Source organism: Somniosus microcephalus, chromosome 14, assembly GCF_052327205.1.
Source record: "Somniosus microcephalus isolate GS21.2 chromosome 14, FLI_Smic_1.0, whole genome shotgun sequence".
Lineage (NCBI taxonomy): Eukaryota > Metazoa > Chordata > Chondrichthyes > Squaliformes > Somniosidae > Somniosus > Somniosus microcephalus.
The window spans coordinates 101630587-101653174 of NC_141000.1; the positions used below are offsets into that span (position 1 = coordinate 101630587).

The following is a 22588-nucleotide window of genomic DNA, read 5'->3' on the forward strand; positions in this document are numbered from 1 at the left end:
TAAAGATGTGGCACATCTAAAGACATACAAAACTGTACCAACGATGGCATTTCTGGGTTTACACTCTTATTTTCTGGGCATGCATGGAGGTGAGCTGCTGATCCTAGCATCTATTCATCTTCTAGGCTTTGGAAATTATGCAGAACACTCCAAGGGATTAAATCAGTGGGTTTGAGTACATGATGTGGCAGATTGTATGCAGCTGTGCAACAAATGAGCTGAATGGCCTTTTCTCATTCCATTCTTTAGGTTCTTATCTCAAATATGATGCAGCAAGGTGAATGTAAAGGAAGGAATTTCACTTGTGGGGGAGGGGTAAGGGAGAGGGGAAAGAAAGTGCTTTCTATGTACAGGAAACTTTGTGATATCCGGCACCGACGGGACCGGCGTGTTGCCGATCTATCAAAACTGCCGGACATACAAAGTTAATGTTGAAGCATACGGAGGTTTTCATCTCTGTATCTGACAACAAACTGTTGCTTAGCAACAGCTTCTAAAGAGTCGGCTGCAGCTGCAAGTGTCTCTAGCTGAAGCTGTTGCTATAGCTACAGACCTTGCAGTGCCTGACTGGGGAAAAAAAAGAATGAGAACTAAAAAATCTTATAGAAAACGGCTCCTGATTTTTGCCGTTAGATCGAGTATTCCGGACATACAACCTCCGGATAAACCAAAGTTTCCTGTAAAGCATTCCCTCAATAAACCTAGAAATTCAACTTGTACCAAAGCTGTCTTAGCAGACAAAACATCACAATTTCAACACACTGAATAGCCAGTTTATTTTATTATGTTCTTAAAACCATAAAACAAATGTCATTCATCGTCTACTAAATTAAACAAATGCAACCCAATGAACGTAAAGGTTATCTGCAGAGGTTGAACTTGTAATTTCACAGTTTGTTCCCAGTACAGTACTTGCTTTGATGTAATCCTCTCTGGTCATAGTCCACAAATAGTTGGATGGCAACAACCAAAAATCTTGTAAATTCAGTTGCTTCTGATAAGAGAAACCAGTGAATATTCAAAAGTTAGAAACCCAGCCAAGGTTGGATTTAAAAAAAATTACATTCTCAGTTTGTTGTGTAAAGGATGCTGGCTGAAGGAGGGTGTTCTTCCAGGTGTTTAGCTGTACCTTTGAGCACAAGAGATGGAAAATATTAAATATCAAACAAATGTTATTTGACAACGCCATCAATTTTCTGTTACGAAACATCTGTACATATGTACAAAATCATACAAATGGCAGGAATGTTCATGTTTCTGTCCCACAATCTCACTTCCCATCAAGTAATGCCTTGATGTCCTTCACACCATATTCATTTGCTATAGTTGTTACATGGTCCAAAGCATGGACGATGGCCAGAAATTTAATCACTTGCTTGATATTCTCCCTACAAAGCAAATGAAGTTTGAAAAAGACAAATTACATTCACAGAATAAAAATGTAAATACACACAATTACACACCACCCTCAGAACACTCGATCATTATTATGGGACAAACAAGTATGCTCATTCTGTCTCATGAAACCTTTCCTCTGTTGGCATACAAACCGTTGTATCCCAAAACAGACTGCAGAGTTATTGTCATTCTAAATTTATCAAAAATAGAAAAATTAACTTTTCATATTAATTTTCTATTATTTTATACTTCAGCACTTCCCTAAATACAACCTGTATTGCAATCTGACTGTAGACCCAGCTTCAGCAGACATTTAAACAAAGGGAGACCTGTAGTCTGTCTGAATACATACCAGACATACTGCATTCATTTCAGGAAGTAGACCACCTAATTCTTAGCTAATGTCGATATGCATTTCCTGCTTTCAATTTTATGCACTTATATGAAGTACTTTGTGGTGTAGAGGAAAATTTTTAAAGCAGTTTGCTTCAGTCATCAGATTTGAAGGAAAAAAAGTGCCTGGAACAAGGTACCCGAGAGCAACAGAACGTGAATCCGCATGCACCTGCGCCACATGCTTAACTTGTGAACCCAGCTGTGCTCAGTGGGGAGGTGCTGAGCAGAGGTTAGATCCTTCCTCACATGTGCATAAAGGAAGGGATCAACTAGAGGCACAGCCACACCCAGCGGAGGCCTTGGAGCAGGTCATCCATCTTATAAACCACAGATGGTGCATGGAAAAAGGAAGGAAAATCAAATGGTGGTGGGGGGAGGGGGTAAGAGAACGAGAGAAAGGGTATACCTAAAAAGGGCAAATTTATTCTGAGTCACTTTTCCCTTAATGAATTCACATTGCAAATCAACATTGCCCTAAAGGCAGGGAAGCTGCTTTACAGCATCACACAACACAAGTTGTCAAATTACAAACTGGAACCACACCTAGATATAGAATAGATTATCCTTCACCATAACTGCTTTAGATCCAGCTGTCAATGCGGATGGTAAATTAAAACACATGTGCCTATGCCACTGTATTTACCTTGCTGTGCGTTTTTCTACATCGGAGCAGCCAAGGCTTAGCCTGTAGATGGTATTGGCCAAGTGAACAAGGTAACAGCAGAAATTTTCCATCTGTGGGATACTCTTATCTCCTTTTAGGTTGACAAACCAGTGCTTTGGTAAACAGGTGATCAGCTAAAAGATAAAAGTGGTACCATGAAATTCTGCCTGGTGTCCATCTTTTGTTTTACTTTAAAATCAATACAATTTTTGCACAGTTATGTCTCTAGAACATAATGAGAAATCGGTTTTGCACTTTACACTGCATGTTAGGACATGATGCAAGGATAATCAAGCTTTAGCAATTCTCGTGTTATGATTTTAATTCCATGAAAGCGTATGGCTCACAGTCTGATCTGAACAAATAGAAGCTCTGGAGGCACAGAAGAGGTTTGCAGTATTACAGTACTAGCCCAAGAACTGGTCCCCATCATTGAGCCAACTGTGTCAGCTTTTACTCAGTGGTAGCACTCTTGCATCTGAGTTAGTAGGTTGGGGGTTCAAGCCCCATTCCATAGACTTGAGCACATAATCTAGGCTGACACTCCAGTGTAGTAGTGAGGGAGTGCTACACTGTTGGAGATACCGTCTTTCGGACGAGACATTAAACCGAGGCCCCATCTGCCCCCTCAGGTGGATGAAATAGTCCCATGGGATCTTTTACAAGAGGAGCAGGGGAATTCTACCAGTGTACTGATCAACATTTATCCTTCAGTCAACACCATCAAAAACAGATTTCATCATCTGTGGGACTTGTTTTGTGCAAATTGCTGTGTTTCCCTACATTACACAATGATTACTTTAAAAGTACTTCACTGGCTGTAAAGTGCTTTGGGACATTCTGAAGATGTGAAGGTGCTAGTTAAATGCAAGTTCTTTCTTTAATAAACAAATCAGAAAAGTTATTGTAATGCAGTATTTTAAATGTACTGATGTCAGGAAAAAGGGAAACCAAAACCAGGCATAAAGTTGGAACACAGAAACAACTTTGTAACTCTGTGACCTCAGACACTTTACAAGGGTCCATTTGTTGGTGTAAAGCTTATAGTATCACTAGCAACTCTCAGCAAAATAACCAGCAGAGAAATACAATACTACACAACATTTCAATTTACTGTTAGGTTCCAACATTTCATAGTGTCTGGGTTTTAATGGCCTAAGATCCTTGAAACTTTTCACCCTGTTCCTCAGCGTACTTACACTTTGACATTTCTTCAGGCTGTCATCCCCCGGGTCTGAGTTCTGCAGAGCGAGGAGGATGTAGCGATTTAACAGACTATCCACAGTTAGCTCCTGCAACACTCGATTTGAGATTATGCCAGTCCAGTGCAAGATGTTATCCAATAACTGAAAAAGTAGTATACGATTCAGCTGAATTTATTAAGTAGTAGTCAGGATTCTATTTGGTTACCTGCATCTATTGTTGGCCAATATTTTGTATTTAAACATATTATACAAGACAGCACAATTTTCTGCAGCTGGTGGAATCTGTTGCCATTACATGGACACTTTTTTAAATATCCAAATTCTGCTGTACCAAATGGAATCCTACTGATCACATTTAAAAATAACAATGAATAAGCAGCTAACTAAACCCCTTCGAATCTACGTACAGCAAAATGCACTCAGATCAGATCAATAGTCGACCGCTCAGTTTATCCTAAAATAGCCCTTTGATGTAAAGTAAATTTATCTGTGTGATATTCTGTGAATGAAACGCACTACTGAAACGGATTCAATAAAAATTGCAGAATTGCAAGTTATTGGAGAAAAATTCAGTTGCAAATTGACTGAAAACTTTGCAGACAGTCTTTTTTGCAGAATCACAACCGCCATAGGGTTAATGCACTAAATTTCGCAGGCTGGACTGTTGGCCTTCACTTGAATCAAATAATTAACACACTTACACTCCTTTTAAATTGCAACGCTTTGGTTTCTTGCCTTTTTTTCCACCACCAAAAAAAGTCTTAATATAAATCTCAAACATTCCAACTGGTAAAATAAATCCTCAACTGACGCCCCTAAGATCTGCAGTAATCTATATGTAGATTCAGATTAATGCAACTCCTGCTGTACACCTTAGAACCCAAAGAGGAATCCATGCTCTTCTTCCTAAACTGGAGAGTAGCCCCCAAAGTAATAAATTACAAAAAGGGCAACCAGGCACAGCCAAATGAAAGAAAAGTAATATTAAAACAGTCCACTTTTAAGCTCTCACCTTAAGTGCTGACCAAAACTGTCGCTGAAAAAACAGGTAGGGTCCAGAGTTCTTGTTTTCCAGCACACTAAAATAATACATTAATAAATTACTTACATCAAAATTTAAGGGCAAGACATGAAATATGCAATCTGAAATACATTTAATCTAAGTTTCTTTTGGGGGGGGGGGGGCGCAGGGTGGAAAGGGTAGGACACTTGGGGGTGAAATAGATACGAGCACAAGCAAATGGCCATTTCTTCCACTTTTTGCAACTAGTGTCTGCAATCGTTGCCAGATCAGATGTAACACAGACTAAAATCAGGACAAAGTTTCCTGATTGACCTAATCTCCTACATTAGAAGGACATCCCTAGTGCACGAAGGCATTGCTGTTACCCACACCAGTCATCTTTGGAACCTCCACAAGGTAGCAGAAGATGAGGAAGGCCATTTGACCCCCCCACCCCCACCCCGGCTTATCTACCCAAAAATACCCTACATTACTTCCTCTCAGCATCCAACTGTTTCTTAAATGATTCCAGGGTTTTCACTTCCACTACCCTACTGGAAAAATTTGGGCCTTTCATGAAGTGCATCTTATGTATTCATCAGTCTGTGAGCGAAGAACTCCCCAATATCAGTGCTAAATTTGTTTGAACCTTTCTTTTTCTTATTTAACAGCTTATTTTCTTTGAAGTAACATTCCCGATCCACCTTTTCCATATCTTTTTGTATGCCTCTATAAGATTACCTCTCAGATGCCACCTTTCATCTTTTCTCATAACTTAGTCCTCCAAAACTTGCAATCAGTCTGTGTCCTCTTGAAATTGCTATCAGGCCTTGAATGTTTCCTTTGTGTCTCAGTGACCAGAACTGGACACAGTACTCAAGTTATGGTCTGACCAGAGCACTACACAGTTCCAGCAGGGCTTTCTCTGATTTGTATGCTACTGTTTTGGCTATATAGTTCATCATTTGCTTTGCTTCTTTGATTGCTGCTTTGTAGTGGTTGGACATCTTGAGCATCGAGTCTACAAGAACCCAACAGATCTTACTGGACTAACCTCCTTGATGTTTTTAAGAAAAGCTCTAGTGCGGTAGATCTTGACAGTATTTCTCGACAAAAGGCTAATATTTAAGCTTAAAGGAGTGGCGATTCAGAGTAAAAACCGGGTTGCAGGATTGGAAGCAGCAAGTATTTGTTAGTGGAGTTATGTCAGGGTGAGGACCATTTCATCCATAACTATTTTTACCACTCAGTGCTTATGTTGCCTATTCTTTTTTCCTTTGTGCAGTACTTTGCACTTGCCATATTAAATTTCATCTGCCATTGATCTTGCGTCTTTTGTTCAAATTATTTTTTTAATTCTCAGATTCAACCGCTCTTCCTTTTTTCGCACCATGTGAATTTGACCAGTTTCTAAACCCAAGTTGTTAATGACAGTTAGAAACAGCAGGTTTTCAACACCAAGCCCCAGGTTTTACTCTGAATCCCCACTGCTTTAATCTTAAGTACTAGACTTTTGAGTAGAAATTGATCAAATGCAGTCAAGATATACAATAGAGCTTTCTCCAGAAAGTCCAGGTTAATCCTGTAGGATCGACTCCCTCTGAATCATCATTGGCTACTGCTTACTAGATTATACCAGTAGACCCTCAAGTTAGCTCCAAATAAAGTATTTTAGACATGTAAAAATAATGGCCTAGAAATTCAGTTTGGGCCCGCCAGCTGGCGTGCGCCCAAAAGTTAGCGCTGCGCGCGGAGCCAGTTGCGCCCGTGAGATATTCAGTTTTTGCGCCCCAAGTCGGAACCGGGCGCTGTTCCAGGGTGTGCCCGCCCCCGCTTGGGGCGCTGAAACTGAATTTCAGCGCTCTAGGTGCCGCTGCGCCACCCGATGCAGTGCGGCAGGCTGCGGTACTGCAGGCCTCCTCCTTCTCTTAAAGGGGAGGTGCCTGCAACGGGGAGATCGCCGCTGGATTGTGCCGGCAAATGAGCCCGGCACCACGGAGAAGTGCCGGGCTCGCGGAAAGCAGCCGGCAATGCTGCGGGGGGGAAGGAGGTGCGGGCAGGCGGCCGCCGAAAAAGCGGCCAGCCGCACCTCCACCTTTATGCGCCCCACTAAGGCTGCAGGAAGGCCCTGGTCTCCGGATGTTAGTAGCGGCCGCCACGGAGGAGGCGGCCGCAACTAAATATGGGGGTCGGGCCGGCATCGGGGCGGAACCGGGGCACTGCGCACACCGATGACGTCATCGGTGCCGGCGCAGCGCTACCGGCTACCGCCGCCATTACCGCAGCGCTCAATATCAGCGCAAACTCCTCTACTGGCGCAGAGGCCCTCTTTGGGCCTTAACTGGGCGCAAAGCCCACTGAATTTCTAGGCCAATGGGTATGTAGTTGCTTGGGTGCGTTTTGTCGTACTATCAATTTAGTGCAAAACTGTGGGTTAGGTACTTGAAAGACTTCCCAACCACATTTTATTCAGGACTAGCCATAACAAATGACAGAAGATGTTCATCCTATCAGAATGTGCTGATCCCAAATCCCAGAGGTAAAAGGGCAGTGTGAAAATTCATTCATCCAGGAACAAGAGAAACAGTAGATTTGTAGATATCACCATATTATAATTATGATTATGTGCCAGTTTCCTTTAACACATTAGAATCTTGCCCAAAGAAGTGAGTTATATTATCTGGGATATATTACTATAAATATATACAACAAAACCAGTATGGCTGTATTTTGCTCATGCACTGAAAAAAAATGATTAAATTAGTAATTTCCACAAAACTCTTAAGTAAGTTTTCAAGAAAAGTTCAGCCAGTAGCTAAAGTATTTGGACAAGTCAACCCGTGTGTAGCCTTGGCCATAACCTTCAGTCACCTGAGCATGAGCCAGTTATCAGATGTGCGGTGTTGTTGTGGAATGCTTCTCAGAGGTCTTCTGTAAACATCTGCCACAAGACATCAAGTGATGCCTTGGGGTATTTAGACAACTGTTAGGAAACCCGGCAGATCACCCCATCTTTAGGAAGCCCTTCACAATGAGCAGAATATGTTTGGGTCATTGTTCCCACCAACATGGCTAGAGGTGGGATTGTGCAGCCCCGCAGAAGGACCTCACTGACAATGGCTTGGATTTTGCGGTCAGCGGCGGGGTGACGGCGCTCGCCTCTGACGACGAAGAAAGCTGCCCACAAAGATCTAGCGATCTCTGTGGCGTGGATTTCACCTTTCCCAACGTTAATTTGATTCTGGCACCAAGTCCAGGGGATCGCCAGTGTCCAGCAACAGTGATGTCATCAAGCAGGCTAAGCAGCCAATCACACTGAAGAATCCTCAGACAGCAAACCCAGGAAGTATAATGCACTGATTTATCCTTCACTTTATATTAATTTTAGAGAGCAAAATAAAAACTGGAACATACACATGGGATTAAGGTGGAAGCTGAAGTATCAAAAACTTGAACAAAATAATTATTAAAAAATATGGAATCATACTGGAAAAATTTGACATTCCACAAATATAAAATGAGTTTTTCAGGGCCAGAGAGGTTGTTCAGCAGTAATTATGACTTAGTACGCCATTAAGAACCCAGTTACACCTCACTGAACAAGGCTGAACATTTTTGAGGTTTTTTAACAGTAATATTACAGCCTAAAAGAGGAAGTTTTCATCAGTTTAGTAATCTCTCAAAGATTGCCGTCTGCAGGGTCTTCAACAGCACGCCCTGTGGAGGAGCAGGGAATCACTGACAGCAACTTCTGGATTTCCACGTTTAACTGCACATATGCATACACCAGAAGTTGCTGTCAGTTTCACAGGGCAATGACGGTGAACGCCTCCAGTTTCACCATTACAACCATAAAATCCGGGCTACTGTTTTCCACAGTACCATTAATCAAGGTGCCTTATGTCTGACACTGACATACTGTCACACAAAATAAGGGTAATTTTCCTTGAATTCATGTACATCAGCAGCTTGCTCTTGGTTATTCTATCCTAAGATGCTTTAGCAGGTCATGGACATTAGTCTAGGAGCCAACTTGTCTAAGTGGCTAAATAAATTAAATCGTAGCAGAAATCATAGTAGCTCTCAGTCATCTGAAAATGGACATCTAATCCATATTTTAGCAGTACAAGGCCGACTTTTTAAATTCACAGTGGATTTTTCAAAGTAAGCTTGGACGTCATTAGTCATCAGTAAAAACAATTTTAGTATAAAGTTAATTTGAAATCATGCAATTCCTTTTATCTTCAAAGCATTAACACTGACACATGATCCACTGAATCCGTCTTTTGGATGAGACACTAAACCGAGGCCCCGTCTGCTCTCGGGTGGACGTAAAAGATCCCATGGCACTATTTCAAGGAAGCGCAGAGGGAGTTCTCCGCAGTGTCATAGAAGCATAGAAGATAGGAGCAGGAGTAGGCCATTCGGCCCCTCGAGCCTGCTCCGCCATTCAATGAGATCATGGCTGATCATCCAAACTCAGTACCCTGTCCCTGCCTTCTCCCCATATCCCTTGATCTCCTTAGCCTTAAGAAATATATCTAACTCCTTCTTGAATATATTTAATGAATTGGCCTCAACTGCCTTCTGTGGTATAGAATTCCACAGGTTCACCACTCTCTGGGTGAAGAAATTCCTCCTCATCTCAGTCCTAAATGGCTTACCCCTTATCCTTAGACTGTGACCCCTGGTTCTGGACTCCCCCGCCATCGGGAACATCCTTCCTGCATCTAGTCTGTCTAGTCCTGTTAGAATTTTATAAGTTTCGATGAGATCCCGGTGTCCTGGCCAATATTTATCCCTCAACCGACATCACAAACAGATTATCTGGCGTTATCACATTGCTGTTTGTGGGAGCTTGCTGTGCGCAAATTGGCTGCCGCGTGACTACGCTTCAAAAAGTACTTAATTGGCTGTAAAGCGCTTTGGGATGTCCAGTGGTCATGAAAGGCATTATATAAATGCAAGTCTTTTCTTTTGAATGCATATTTTGCTTGTTTCTTTTAGGAATGCTAGAATATCTTACCTGTGTGTGAATGAAACTTGAAATGTTAATTAGTAAAATCAATCTGGCCAAACTGTTTTTCCCACTTGTACATTAGAGCATCAATGTACAGAGAACTGGGATACAAAAAGGCTAATGCAGAAATGAAAGGAACCTCACATATTACAGTACATTGAACATATTACGGTATAGACTTTATTGGGAGAGTATGACTTACACTCTTGGAAAAATATGTTTCATATTCTGGTCTGTCTAATCTATACATTATTTGTCGCTAATCTGCTCCCAACATCTCTTTCAATGCTCCTCAACAATATGCAAGAATGACCTGGGTATGACTCGTCTGTTTTTCCTCCCTATGGTTCTACTTGGTGCTTCATCGCTAAGTGGGCGACACCAGCAACTGAGTCATATGTGGATTGATGGTATTGATTTTCACAGGAGTGTTTATCTGGGGGGGGGGTTTACTGCTTCAAATACTTATGTTGATTGCCTGAGCTGTCGGTCGGCAAAAGTGGCTTCCAACTTGGAGCATGTGTGATTTTCCGTTACTAAAAAGGGAAGTAAAAGTTTGACAGTGATAGCTGTACTTGAACTGCAAATTGAATACATAGTAAAACCTTTTGTTTTCAAGGAGCGAGTATATAAAGGTTAAAAAAGAGAGAATGGGTGAGACTTTGTAACAGAAGGGCTTAATGAAGGGGGGTTCAATGACATCAAAAATTGGAATACTGTATTTTAACTGTATCCTTGCAACATATTAATATTTTCATATACACAAGGCATATCACAGCAAATCCCCACACAAAGACAGAAAGGTTCAATGGCAGAAAGTGTGTGGGGAACAATTAATCCAAAGGCACTGGATTTCACACGTTCTATTCCAGCTCACAAATGGTATACCCCCACACAAATAACAGATACAAAAAGGTATTAAGTGTTAAACTAGATTTGCTGTTTTATCAGTACACACTCCAGTGAACGCAAGCGTTCATATTACCAAACTCAAACTTCAGAAGTGGCAACTGAACACCATCAATGAACGCTCGGCACACCAAGTTCCTGTCTTACACATGGTTTCAGTGGGAAGACATTTGATCTTATAACAAGCTCTCAAGTTGTTCCTATTCTCTTTTGGGAATGTCTCAAGGGAATTACCGTGAGCAATATCATACTAATGTGAATGTAGGGAACAACAAGGATGAACTGAAAACTACACCCAGACCAAGCAAATATCCCAAGTACTAAGTATTCTTGAATTGGAGAAGTGTAAAAAAAGGTAGATTCCTGGATCATCACTGAAGACAGTCATGCCCCTCACAGTTGATGAGGTTTATTAATACACAATGTAATGGGCTTGGAGACAAACATGAAGCAGTTAAGATTATTCACTGAAGCAACAACCAACAGAGCAAGAAATTTCCTCAGTCAAGCTGCCAGATGACTTGGTGTCACCTAACTAAGTCATCAACCAGAGTTTGCTCACTGCTAGCGATGATAGTATCAATCTAAGTTCGGGGAGAACCCTATGGTAACAGTGACTTATTGGAAATCCACAGTGCTGTGTACTTTGCATCTTATATGCTGCATCTTCCACAGATTTCAAACTTGTTAGAATAAGGTACTGGAAACAGGAAAATTATGCAGAGAGAATCAAAAATTCAGATTCAAATCAATACACTGTTGGTTCTTTCATCAGAGATTCTGTTACATTCCTGCTTGGGTAAATTAGCAGGACAGTACGGCATTATGATGACATTAAGATAAGCAGCTATGTTGGAGAATTCATTCCAATTGGTACAAAAGTAAGCCCGGAACACTGGTGGTATTCACTAAAGTAAATTCAAATTTGGGAAATACCTCCATCCCTAAAGCCTGATTGGTCTTACTGCAAGAAAGCATGTCATGAAATTCTGTACTACACATGTAGCTTAACATAAGCAAACAACACATTAAGAAAGATATACTATATAATGTTTGTGATTTTGAAATCCAAGAAATAAAAGTTTGAAAAACACAATTAAATAGCAAAACATACCTTTTTGGATAAAGTGGCACAAACACATCTTCATCCACTGTTTTCCTGATTCTCAAGACGATAGTCTTTAGCAAAGTCTGAGAGAAAATTTAAAGTGTTTTATTCATTTAACAATTAAAAACCACCGCAGGCACTTTTGTACATGCCAGTATTGCAGTTTTAAAGACAGTTACTAAATAGAAATAAAAATGAATAATTTTAACAATGTACAAGGTTTAAAATACATTGAGTATACATTAAAATTGCCAGCCAGCGGTACCAATCTAACCTTGAGTCAGAAAGTCATGGATGCACGGCCACTCCAGAGGCTTGAGCATATAATCTAGGCTGACACTTCAGTGCACTACTGAGGGAGTGCTGCACTGTTGGAAGTGCCATCTTTCGGATGAGCTATAAAACAGAGATTTGGCCTCTTGAGGTGGGCGTAAAAGATCCCATAGCACTATTCAAAGGGGAATTTTTCTGGTGTCCTGGCCAAATTTTTTCCAGAATACACAAGAACTGGTGCGTGAGCATTGTAATACATTATTAGTCATTGTGGTCAAATCAAATTAAACCGTTGCAAACTCCATTTCCCACACAAAAACATAACTTCAAATGTTCAGGGTTCACAATGTGTTTTGTTTCTTTTAATGGCTGCTATTGCGAGTAGCAGGGTAATCGCAGGAGGGAGGCACTATACTGGGGAACATAGGACACACAAAGGCTAGCTGGACAACTAGTGTCGTTCTTTGGGATCACTTCTGAAACCCCTTTAGAAATGTTTGCTTTTGTTCCTGCCCATACCTAATGTGGTAAACCACTGTTATAGTTATCACTGTATATTGTTCTCACTGTTCTCACTGTCACATCACTACACGAGGTCGCCTCTTGTCGCACTGTTATACCTGGGCTGACCACCTCCGACTCCGCCCATTACCTGCCCAGGTATAAAGGTAGCTGACTGGCTAGTATTCCTCCCTGTTGGATCGGATCACCCACGAGGGTGGGCTCTGTTATTTAGCCAATAAAAACCTTCAGTTACGTTCTTAACTCGTCGCCTTTTATTGGACTAATTGATAGGCATATCAATTTTATTGGCTAAATTTTAAAGATGTCTGATAATGAACAGCAACAGCAAGGAGCTCACCCAGCAGCACAGCAACAGCAGCCTCCAGACAACGGGCCACACCAGCCGGCTTGGCTGCAAGCCTTGAAACCACCATACCTGGATCTAAACCCACAGGCACCAAACTCAGCCAACGACTTCAAACACTGGCTGGACTGCTTCGAATCGTACCTGGAGGAAGCCGTCGTCCCTCAGAGATCCAAACTAAGAGTCCTGAAAGCCCAAGCGAGCCCGAGAGTATATACACTCATCCAGGACATGACTACGTACGACGACGCCATCAACCTACTGAAACAGCAGTACCGGAGCCCGGTAAACTACATGTACACTAGGCATCTCTTAAGATCTCGCCAGCAACAGCCAGGAGAATCGATAGCTGAATTTTCACGAGCGCTGAGACAACTCGGCAGGAACTGTGACTTTAAAGCGGTGACGGCTACTGCGAACATGGAAGACAATGTCCGCGACGCCTTGGTGAGAGGCCTACGTTCCGACTACACACGGCAAAGACTGCTTGAAGCTAAGGACATAGACCTGGACAAGGCCGAAGCCCTCGCCCTCACCCTAGAGGCCACCCAGCAAGACCAGGAAGCGTTTGCCAGGTACTATTCGCGACCCTGGGACTCGGGCCCGACCCCCACCCCACCACCCTTCACAGCGCTGCCCCCGGGACCTACCTCAGCGTCTGCATCACGGATCCGACCGGGCCCGCTAGCCCCGGTACCGGCCCCGACATCAGGCAACCCCGATCGGGCCGCTGGCTGCTTCTTTTGCGGCCAGGAGAAGCATCCGAGGTCGCGCTGCCCAGCCAAAAACTCGACCTGCAAAACCTGCCTCAAGAAAGGCCACTTCTCCAAGGCCTGCAGAAGCAAATCCTCAGAAGCCAGCAGTGCCTCATGCGAACCCTGGGGGCGGCCATCTTTGTGCGGGGCAGCCGAAGCCTGCAGAGCCTCATGGGAAAACCAGGGGCGGCCATCTTTGTGCGGGGCAGCCGAAGCCTGCAGAGCCTCATGGGAAAACCAGGGGCGGCCATCTTTGTGCGGGGCAGCCGAAGCCTGCAGAGCCTCATGGGAACAGCAGGGGCGGCCATCTTTGTGCGGGGCAAACGATTTAAACAGAGCCTCATGTGAACTACGGGGGCCGCCATCTTCGCCGCCATCTTGTCATGACAACGACGCGCTCATCTACACCCTAGCTTCCGTGACCCTGGATCAAGCCCGCCCGCACCACCTGGCCAGCTCAATGATGGACATCAAAGTCAACGGCCACGCCACGACCTGCCTGTTCGACAGCGGAAGCACGGAGAGCTTCATCCACCCAGACACGGTGAGCCACTACTCCCTCCCCGTCCTGCCAACGCGCAGCCGCATCTCGATGGCATCGAGGTCGCACGCCACAGACATCAGCGGCTACTGTGTCGTGACATTGTCGGTTAAAGGGACAGAGTATAAAAATTTTAAACTCCTCGTACTCCCCCAGCTGTGCGCTGCCGTCATACTAGGGCTGGACTTCCAATCCCACCTCCAAAGTGTAACCCTAGCATACGGTGGACCCCTCCCCCCACTCACAGTCGACAACCAGCGAAAGTTAAACCGCCCACCGCGTAACACCTGCAGCCTATCCACCCTCAAGGTACCGCCACCTTCCCTGTTCGCTAACCTCACCCCCGACTGCAAACCTGTCGCTACTAAGAGCAGGCGGTACAGCGCTGGGGACAGAGCCTTCATTAGCTCTGAGGTGCAGCGACTCCTGAAAGAGGGCATTATTGAGGGGAGCAGCAGCCCCTGGCGTGCCCAGGTGGTGGTAGTCAAGACCGGCGACAAAAATCGCCTGGTTATCGACTACAGCCAGACCATAAACAGATACACCCAGCTGGACGCATACCCCCTCCCCCGCATATCGGACATGGTCAATGAGATTGCACAATACCGCGTATTCTCGACCATCGACCTCAAGTCGGCCTACCACCAACTCCCCATCAGCCCGGAGGACAGCCAGTACACCGCCTTCGAGGCGAATGGCCGCCTCTACCAATTCCTTAGGGTCCCCTTTGGTGTCACCAACGGGGTCTCGGTTTTCCAACGGGAGATGGACCGGATGGTTGACCAGAACGGACTACAGGCCACTTTCCCCTATCTCGATAACGTCACCATCTGCGGCCGCAACCGGCAGGACCATGACGTGAATCTGGAGAAATTCCTCCGTACGGCCCAACGGCTGAACCTCACCTACAATAAGGAGAAATGCGTGTTTAACACAGCGCGCCTTGCCATCCTTGGCTGTGTAGTAGAGAACGGAGCCATCGGCCCCGACCCCGAAAGAATGCGCCCCCTCATGGAGCTACCCCTCCCCCACTGTCCAAAAGCACTTAGGAGAACCCTGGGGCTTTTCGCCTACTATGCCCAATGGGTACCCAATTATGCGGACAAAGCCAGACCCCTCCTGAAAACCACATCCTTCCCCCTCACGGAAGAGGCGTGCGCGGCCTTCTCCCGCATTAAGGGAGACATAGCCAAGGCCACAATGCACGCAGTGGATGAGTCAATCCCCTTCCAAGTGGAGAGCGATGCATCCGACTTCGCCCTAGCCGCTACCCTTAACCAGGAGGGTAGGCCGGTAGCCTTCTTCTCAAGGACCCTACAGGGCCCCGAGACCCGACACTCGTCGGTCGAGAAGGAAGCCCAGGCAATTGTGGAGGCAGTACGGCGCTGGAGGCACTACTTGGCAGGCAAACGATTTACCCTCCTCACCGACCAACGCTCGGTTGCCTTCATGTTTAATAACAAGCTGAGGGGCAAGATCAAGAACGACAAAATCTTGAGGTGGAGAATCGAGCTTTCCACCTATGATTATGAGATCTTGTACCGGCCCGGTAAACTGAACGACCCCCCTGATGCTCTTTCACGCATTACATGCGCCAGCGCGCAAAGTGATAGACTTCAGACCCTCCACAATGACCTCTGCCACCCCGGAGTCACCAGACTCTACCATTTCATTAAGGCCCGCAACCTGCCATACTCCATCGAGGAGGTCAGGACCATGACCAGGAACTGCCAGATCTGTGCTGAGTGCAAACCGCACTTCTATAAGCCGGACAGAGCAAGCCTGATCAAGGCCACCCGCCCCTTCGAGCGTCTGAGCATCGACTTCAAGGGGCCCCTACCGTCATCCGACCGTAATGTGTACTTCCTCAACATCGTTGATGAGTACTCCCGTTTCCCCTTTGCCTTCCCCTGCCCAGACATGACCAGTAACACGGTCATTAAATGCCTGAACAAACTCTTCGCCTTGTTCGGGTTCCCGAACTATATACATAGTGACCGGGGCGCCTCCTTCATGAGCGAGGAACTCCGTCAGTTCCTATTGGAGAGGGGTATTGCAGCAAGCAGGACCACCAGCTACAACCCCCGAGGGAACGGCCAGGTGGAAAGAGAGAACGCGACGGTATGGAAGGCCACCCTCTTAGCCTTAAAGTCTAAGGGCCTCCCAACCTCCCGCTGGCAAGAGGTCCTCCCGATTGCGCTGCACTCCATCCGGTCACTACTTTGCACTGCCATTAACACCACCCCCCATGCCCGAATGTTTGTCTTCCCCAGGAAGTCGACTACGGGAACCACCCTACCAACCTGGCTGACCTCTCCGGGACCCGTCTTGCTGCGAAAGCACGTGAGGGCCCATAAAACGGACCCCCTGGTCGAGAAGGTGAACCTCCTGCACGCCAACCCCCAGTACGCCTATGTGGCTTACCCAGACGGACGGGAGGACACTGTCTCCTTACGAGACCTCGCACCCTCACCCCCCCCTCCCAACCCCCCGAGTCCAGCCGAGGTAGACGGCATGCCGGAACCCCACGAGCCTTTGCCGACTACGCAGACACCAGCTTTAACACCGGATAATGTAACACCGCCGCTGCGACGATCGGAGAGGCTAACGAAGCCTCCGGACAGACTGACATACCAGAGCTGGTAATACACTTCACCCCGCCGGACTCTAATCTAAACAAGGGGTGAATGTGGTAAACCACTGTTATAGTTATCACTGTATATTGTTCTCACTGTTCTCACTGTCACATCACTACACGAGGTCGCCTCTTGTCGCACTGTTATACCTGGGCTGACCACCTCCGACTCCGCCCATTACCTGCCCAGGTATAAAGGTAGCTGACTGGCTAGTATTCCTCCCTGTTGGATCGGATCACCCACGAGGGTGGGCTCTGTTATTTAGCCAATAAAAACCTTCAGTTACGTTCTTAACTCGTCGCCTTTTATTGGACTAATTGATAGGCATATCACCTAAATTTAAATAGAATCATAGAATGATGCAGCACAGAAGGAGGCCATTCAGCCCATCGTGCCTGTGCCGGCTCTTTGGTATTGCTATCCAATTAATCCCACTCACCTGCTCTTTCCCCATAGCCTTGTAAATTTTTTCCCTTCAAGTATTTAACCAATTTTCTTTTGAATGTTACTATTGAATCTGCTTCCACCACCCTTTCAGGCAGTGCATTCCAGGTCACAACAACTCGTCGTGTTGGTGCCTCGTGTCACCTCTGGTTCTTTTGCCAATCACCTTAAATCTGTGTCCTCTGGTTACCGACCCATCTGCCACAGTTCTCTTTATTTACTCTATCAAAAGCATTCATGATTTTGAACACCTCTATCAAATCTCCTCTTAACCTTCTCTGTTCTAATAGGAGCAGAAAGCGAGGATGAACAATAGAAATGGATAAAAAGTTAACAAAGACATACCTGTGTGTATTTATTTTCTCCATTTACAACCGAAGGATATCCTTCAATTAACTTCAGTATTAATTTGACTAGTCGGGATGTCTGAGATGATGACAGAGGATCCCAAACTTTTTCTGCTAGACCTAGGGTAAGGATCAAAAAACATTTTTTTCTTGCTTGAGATTTTCTAGTACTCAATTATTTAGTCGCAGTGAAAATTCTTTTTGAAAGGTACACATTACACCTTTTCCCTCGCGAAAGACACCTATTTCAAACAGTCACCTTTGTTGTACAAAATGGAAGCTCAATAATGGCAAAAGATTGAAAGAGAAAGAGCTCTTAGCCTGGAATAGTGGATATTATAATTCACATGTGCAGATATGATGCAGTACTCATAAGGAGAACTTACTTGAACTAGTCAGGGTAGTTCATGTCACAATTTTTAAAAAATAAGGGAATGAGTAATGGAGGGACAATTTTACTTTACGGTCACCATTCCACCATTATTTTTGTAGTAGGTTTATGCACTTGTACATTGCACCCGTGTATGGAAGTTACTGGTAATGTCAAATCCTGCTTTAGAGGGAGTCTTGCAATTAGTACCCCTGTTAAAATCAACCAGCTAAAATTAGGATCAACTTTTACATTCCTTGGTTTTTTCCCCCCCCCTCATTTCTTGATTTTTTTTTTTTTTAAGTTATATCCCCGCCACCCAAAATAGTTTGCATTTCCTGGACTCAGCCTACAAGTGTCAAAAGTATGACCTGCTGCTCTGCTGATACAATCATATCAAAGCTCAATATCATTCTCGAACTGTGAAAATTTAGAACCCAAGACCAGTTTTCAACAAATTTGAAAATTGATTTTAAGTAATGTGGTCCCAATTCAAATAAACAGTGGGTCAGCAGAGGCAGAGAGAAAAAGCAAGTTTGATTAACACAAAATAGCGCTTTCAATGGTTCATTAAGCAAAGCACCATGTGAGCCTTATGATCCAGGAAGGTTCACAGTTCAATGCGGAGTTGGTTGATTTCAGCTTGGGTGGTGGTAGAAGGCGCTGTAAACTGGGTTCAATGATCACAGGCTATGGGGCCACGGGGAAGTTGAGCAGCAGTATGGTTCCTGGGAGGTGGGGGGGGGGCGGGGGGAAAGAAGGGGTCACCACTGACCAGAAATTGAAATGCACCGGCCACATAAATGCTGTGGCTACTGGAGCAGGTCAGAGGCTGGATATTCAGCAGCACATGTTGCACCTCTTGACTCCCAAAAGCAAATCCAGCACCTACAAGGCACAAGTCAGGCATGTGATGGAATACTCTCCACTTGCCTGGATGGGTGCAGCTGCAACGACACTCAAGAATCTCGGCACCATCCAAGACAAAGCAAAGCAGTATGCTTGATCAGCATCCCATCCACCAGCTTAAACATCCATGTTTAGAGCATGTTGTAAATCCATGGCAATATCTATTATGTTTTTTAGCTACTTTGAATATTGCTTTAGATGCTAATATTTGAAGCACAACAGTTGTATGAAACAACTGGGTCCATGCTAATACAGCACAAATGTAAACTGGTAACAAGTAAACAAGCAACATCTAGGTGACAGAATTCTACTTCTGCATTCCCCTCCCAATTTTCACTGCAGTCAAGACCCCAGTATAGATAGTTGAAGCTCAAATCCCAGTTAAGGTGAACTTTCCAAAATAGCTTGATAGCCGTGTAAATATTTATCCCAATTTATTGGGGTGAGGGCAGGCTGGATATATTCTACTTATATAATACAAAGTACATTCGCTGTGTTCGTTTAAACCGTACTTTGTAAATCGATGCGCACCCATAAAATCAAAACAAACCATCAGAGAAATGACAAATTTAAAATATGTACCATCTTAAAAAATATATGAAAGTAGCTAAGAGATTTGAGTTGACGTTTGTCCTTGGCCTCTTGTATTGTTCCACGGAAGCTCAACGTAAACTCAAGGAACAGCACCTCATCTTCCGATTAGGCACTCTGCAGCCTTCCGGACTCAATATCGAGTTCAACAATTTCAGATCATAACCTCGGCCCCTATTTCATTTTTTCTTGTAATTTTTCCACCCCCTTTCCTTTTGTTTCGCTCTCACACCTGGCAGCTATCCCTTGCCCTGCCAGTACACTTTACACCCAATCTCAGCCTATTACCATCTCGTCTAGCTTCTAACACCTTTTATTGTCTCTTTTTTACTTCTTTTGTTTCTTTTATCCGATCGCAGCCCTGCCCCCGATCTATCTTTTCTTTCCAGTTTTGAAGAAGGGCTCGACCCGAAATGTCAACTCAAATTTCTGTCCATGGATGTTGCCTGACCTGCTGAGTTTTTCCAGCATTTTCTGTTGTTATTTCGGTTTTCCAACATCCGCAGTATTTTGCTATCGTATGAAAGTAGCTAACTAGGTTACTATTCTGCTGAAATAATTAAACTGACAAGGTTCCACACAAAAGATTACTGATCAAGATAAGAAATCACGGGATTGGGGGTAATATACTGGCATGGGTGGAAGATTGGCTATCTAACAGAAAACAAAGAGTTGGGATAAATGGTTCATTCTCGGGCTGGCAATCAGTAACTAGTGGTGTTCCGCAGGGGTCAGTGCTGGGACCCCAACTCTTTACAATCTATATTAACGATTTGGAGGAAGGGACCGAGTGCAACATATCCAAGTTTGCCGACGATACAAAGATGGGAGGGAAAGCAATGAGTGAGGATGACATAAAAAACCTGTAAAAGGACATAGACAGGCTAAGTGAGTGGGCAGAGATTTGGCAGATGCAATATAATGTTGGAAAGTGTGAGGTTATGCACTTTGGCAGAAAAAAATCAAAGAGCAAGTTATTATCTAAATGGAGAGAAACTGCAAAGTGCTACAGTACAAAGGGATCTTGGGGTCCTGGTGCATGAAACACAAAAAGTTAGTATGCAGGTGCAGCAGGTGATCAGGAAGGCCAATGGAATCTTGGCTTTTATTGCAAGGGGGATGGAGTATAAAAACAGGGAAGTCTTGCTGCAGTTATACAGGGTACTGGTGAGGCCACACCTGGAATACTGCGTGCAGTTTTGGTTTCCATATTTAAGAAAAGATATACTTGCTCTCGAGGCGGTTCAGAGAAGGTTCACTCGGTTGATTCCAGAGATGAGGGGGTTGACGTATGAGGAAAGGTTGAGTAGGTTGGGTCTCTACTCATTGGAGTTCAGAAGAATGAGAGGCGATCTTATCGAAACATATAAGATTGTGAGGGGGCTTGATCGGGTGGATGCGGGGAGGATGTTTCCACTGATGGGTGAGACTAGAACTAGGGGGCATAATCTAAGAATAAGGGGCTGCCCATTCAAAACTGAGATGAGGAGAAACTTCTTCACTCAGAGGGTAGTAAATCTATGGAATTTGCTACCCCAGAGAGCTGTGGAAGCTGCAACATTAAATAAATTTAAAATGGAGATAGACAGTTTCCTAGCAGATAAGGGAATTAGGGGTTACGGGGAGAGGGCAGGGAAGTGGACGTGAGTCTAGATTCGGATCAGCCATGATCCTATTGAATGGCGGAGCAGGCCCAAGGGGCCGTATGGCCTACTCCTGCTCCTACTTCTTATGTTATGTTCTTATGACTATTTGAAATCGTGAATTATAATAAATGGTACAATTTCTAGTCGTACACAGAAACACTTTGGTGCAGTCATTCCAAAATACAAATACATTTCAGTATACATGTTATTGCATAACACGTCCCCATAAAATACGTGAAATTGAATTTGTTAAGAGTTCTGTAATCTGACCATAGCAGCTACCTCAATAACTAATTGGATACCTAGAGATATATATAAATAATATATAATAGCACTGAAGTGAGGAAATGTTGGGCAAATCAGAGGATAGTGTTAATTGGATGCATTCCGCCACAGGTCTGAGGTATTAAAACATTAATTACCTGTCAATTTTGGTAAAACCACTTTTTCTACAATTGCGGGTAACAGGTATGTGTCAACATCATCCATCTGTGGATCTTGCCCCTCTTCACATCCGTAAAACAGCAAAGACTCGAACCAGAGCATACTTTCAAAGTCACGACAATTTGGCTATTAGAAAGACACACAGTGATTTATGCAACGTGTATTTAGCTACTGCGGTTAATACACAAACTAACAATTTGTAAAGTAGTGCCTTAATTACCTTTCCCCTGTCCCTAAAATGTTGAGATTTGCACCTTAAAGTAAACAAATTTTACCCAGGTCCTGCCTGAATTAAAGGGTATTTTCATTTCCCAATTTACAACAGAAAATATTACATGATTTTTCAGGATTACTGGAAGATTTGGTTTTACAAATACAGTGATATACAAACTTGGCTTCCAATGGGCAGTTTTAAAAAATAATCATGAGCTATGTCATTGAAAGGTTCACATACAGATAGATAGCACAACTGCACTCACCCAAAACACAGCAAAACCCAATTAGTCAAGAGAGAGAAAAAAAAAACTAGGGGAAGTATGTTCTGCTGGTACTCTATTATCTCTCAAGGCAGGGGAAGGGGTTGAAATCACTCTTGCATCTCATAGTTTTTAGAAAATATTGAGTTGATAGCTGAGCTCATGGAGACCCTCCATTTTGGATCTTCACTTCTTCCCCAAACCACATGTAGACGAGACAATCAGCATGTCTTTCAGAACAGCTCTACTGAGATAGATGGCAATCATTGTTTGAGTAGTTTTGGAGTGGGAGGTTGGGGCCATGATCTAAAGCTACATAAGCCATAAAAAATATTAGCTTGGTGCTGCTGCAGATTCAATCCTCATAATTTGAAGTACTCGCCCTTCATCTTTGTCTCTTTAGTAATTTATTTACATAGAGAAAGCAGAATTTTTTTCCAAATTAATAAAATTTATCCATTTCACTCCATTCCCTGCCAACCACACACGATTTCTTAAGACTGTGCAGGCCATCTGCTCTCTGCCAGTGCTACTCTCTAACCATCCACTAGGGGATGCTGATGAACAGCCCTGGTGACTCACCAA

At 44.1% G+C, this 22588-nt stretch overlaps 1 protein-coding gene across 2 annotated transcripts in view; it reads right to left on the reverse strand.

The window, feature by feature from the left end:
- Positions 1-757: 757 nt before the first annotated feature.
- paxbp1 (PAX3 and PAX7 binding protein 1) overlaps positions 758-22588 on the reverse strand; it is a 59057-nt gene continuing 37226 nt past the window's right edge. Inside the window, exons 12-19 of one of the 2 annotated variants that reach the window (XM_086007072.1) lie at positions 21506-21653; positions 17566-17687; positions 11710-11786; positions 4676-4742; positions 3658-3804; positions 2438-2592; positions 1235-1388; positions 758-1129 (exon numbers count right to left, since the gene is read on the reverse strand). In XM_086007072.1, coding sequence (XP_085863198.1) covers positions 1271-1388; positions 2438-2592; positions 3658-3804; positions 4676-4742; positions 11710-11786; positions 17566-17687; positions 21506-21653 — 834 coding nt within the window. In that variant the 3' untranslated portion in view covers positions 758-1129; positions 1235-1270. Of the gene's footprint in view, positions 1389-2437; positions 2593-3657; positions 3805-4675; positions 4743-11709; positions 11787-17565; positions 17688-21505; positions 21654-22588 lie in introns of both variants that reach the window. The other variant, XM_086007070.1, reaches the window with a different exon arrangement.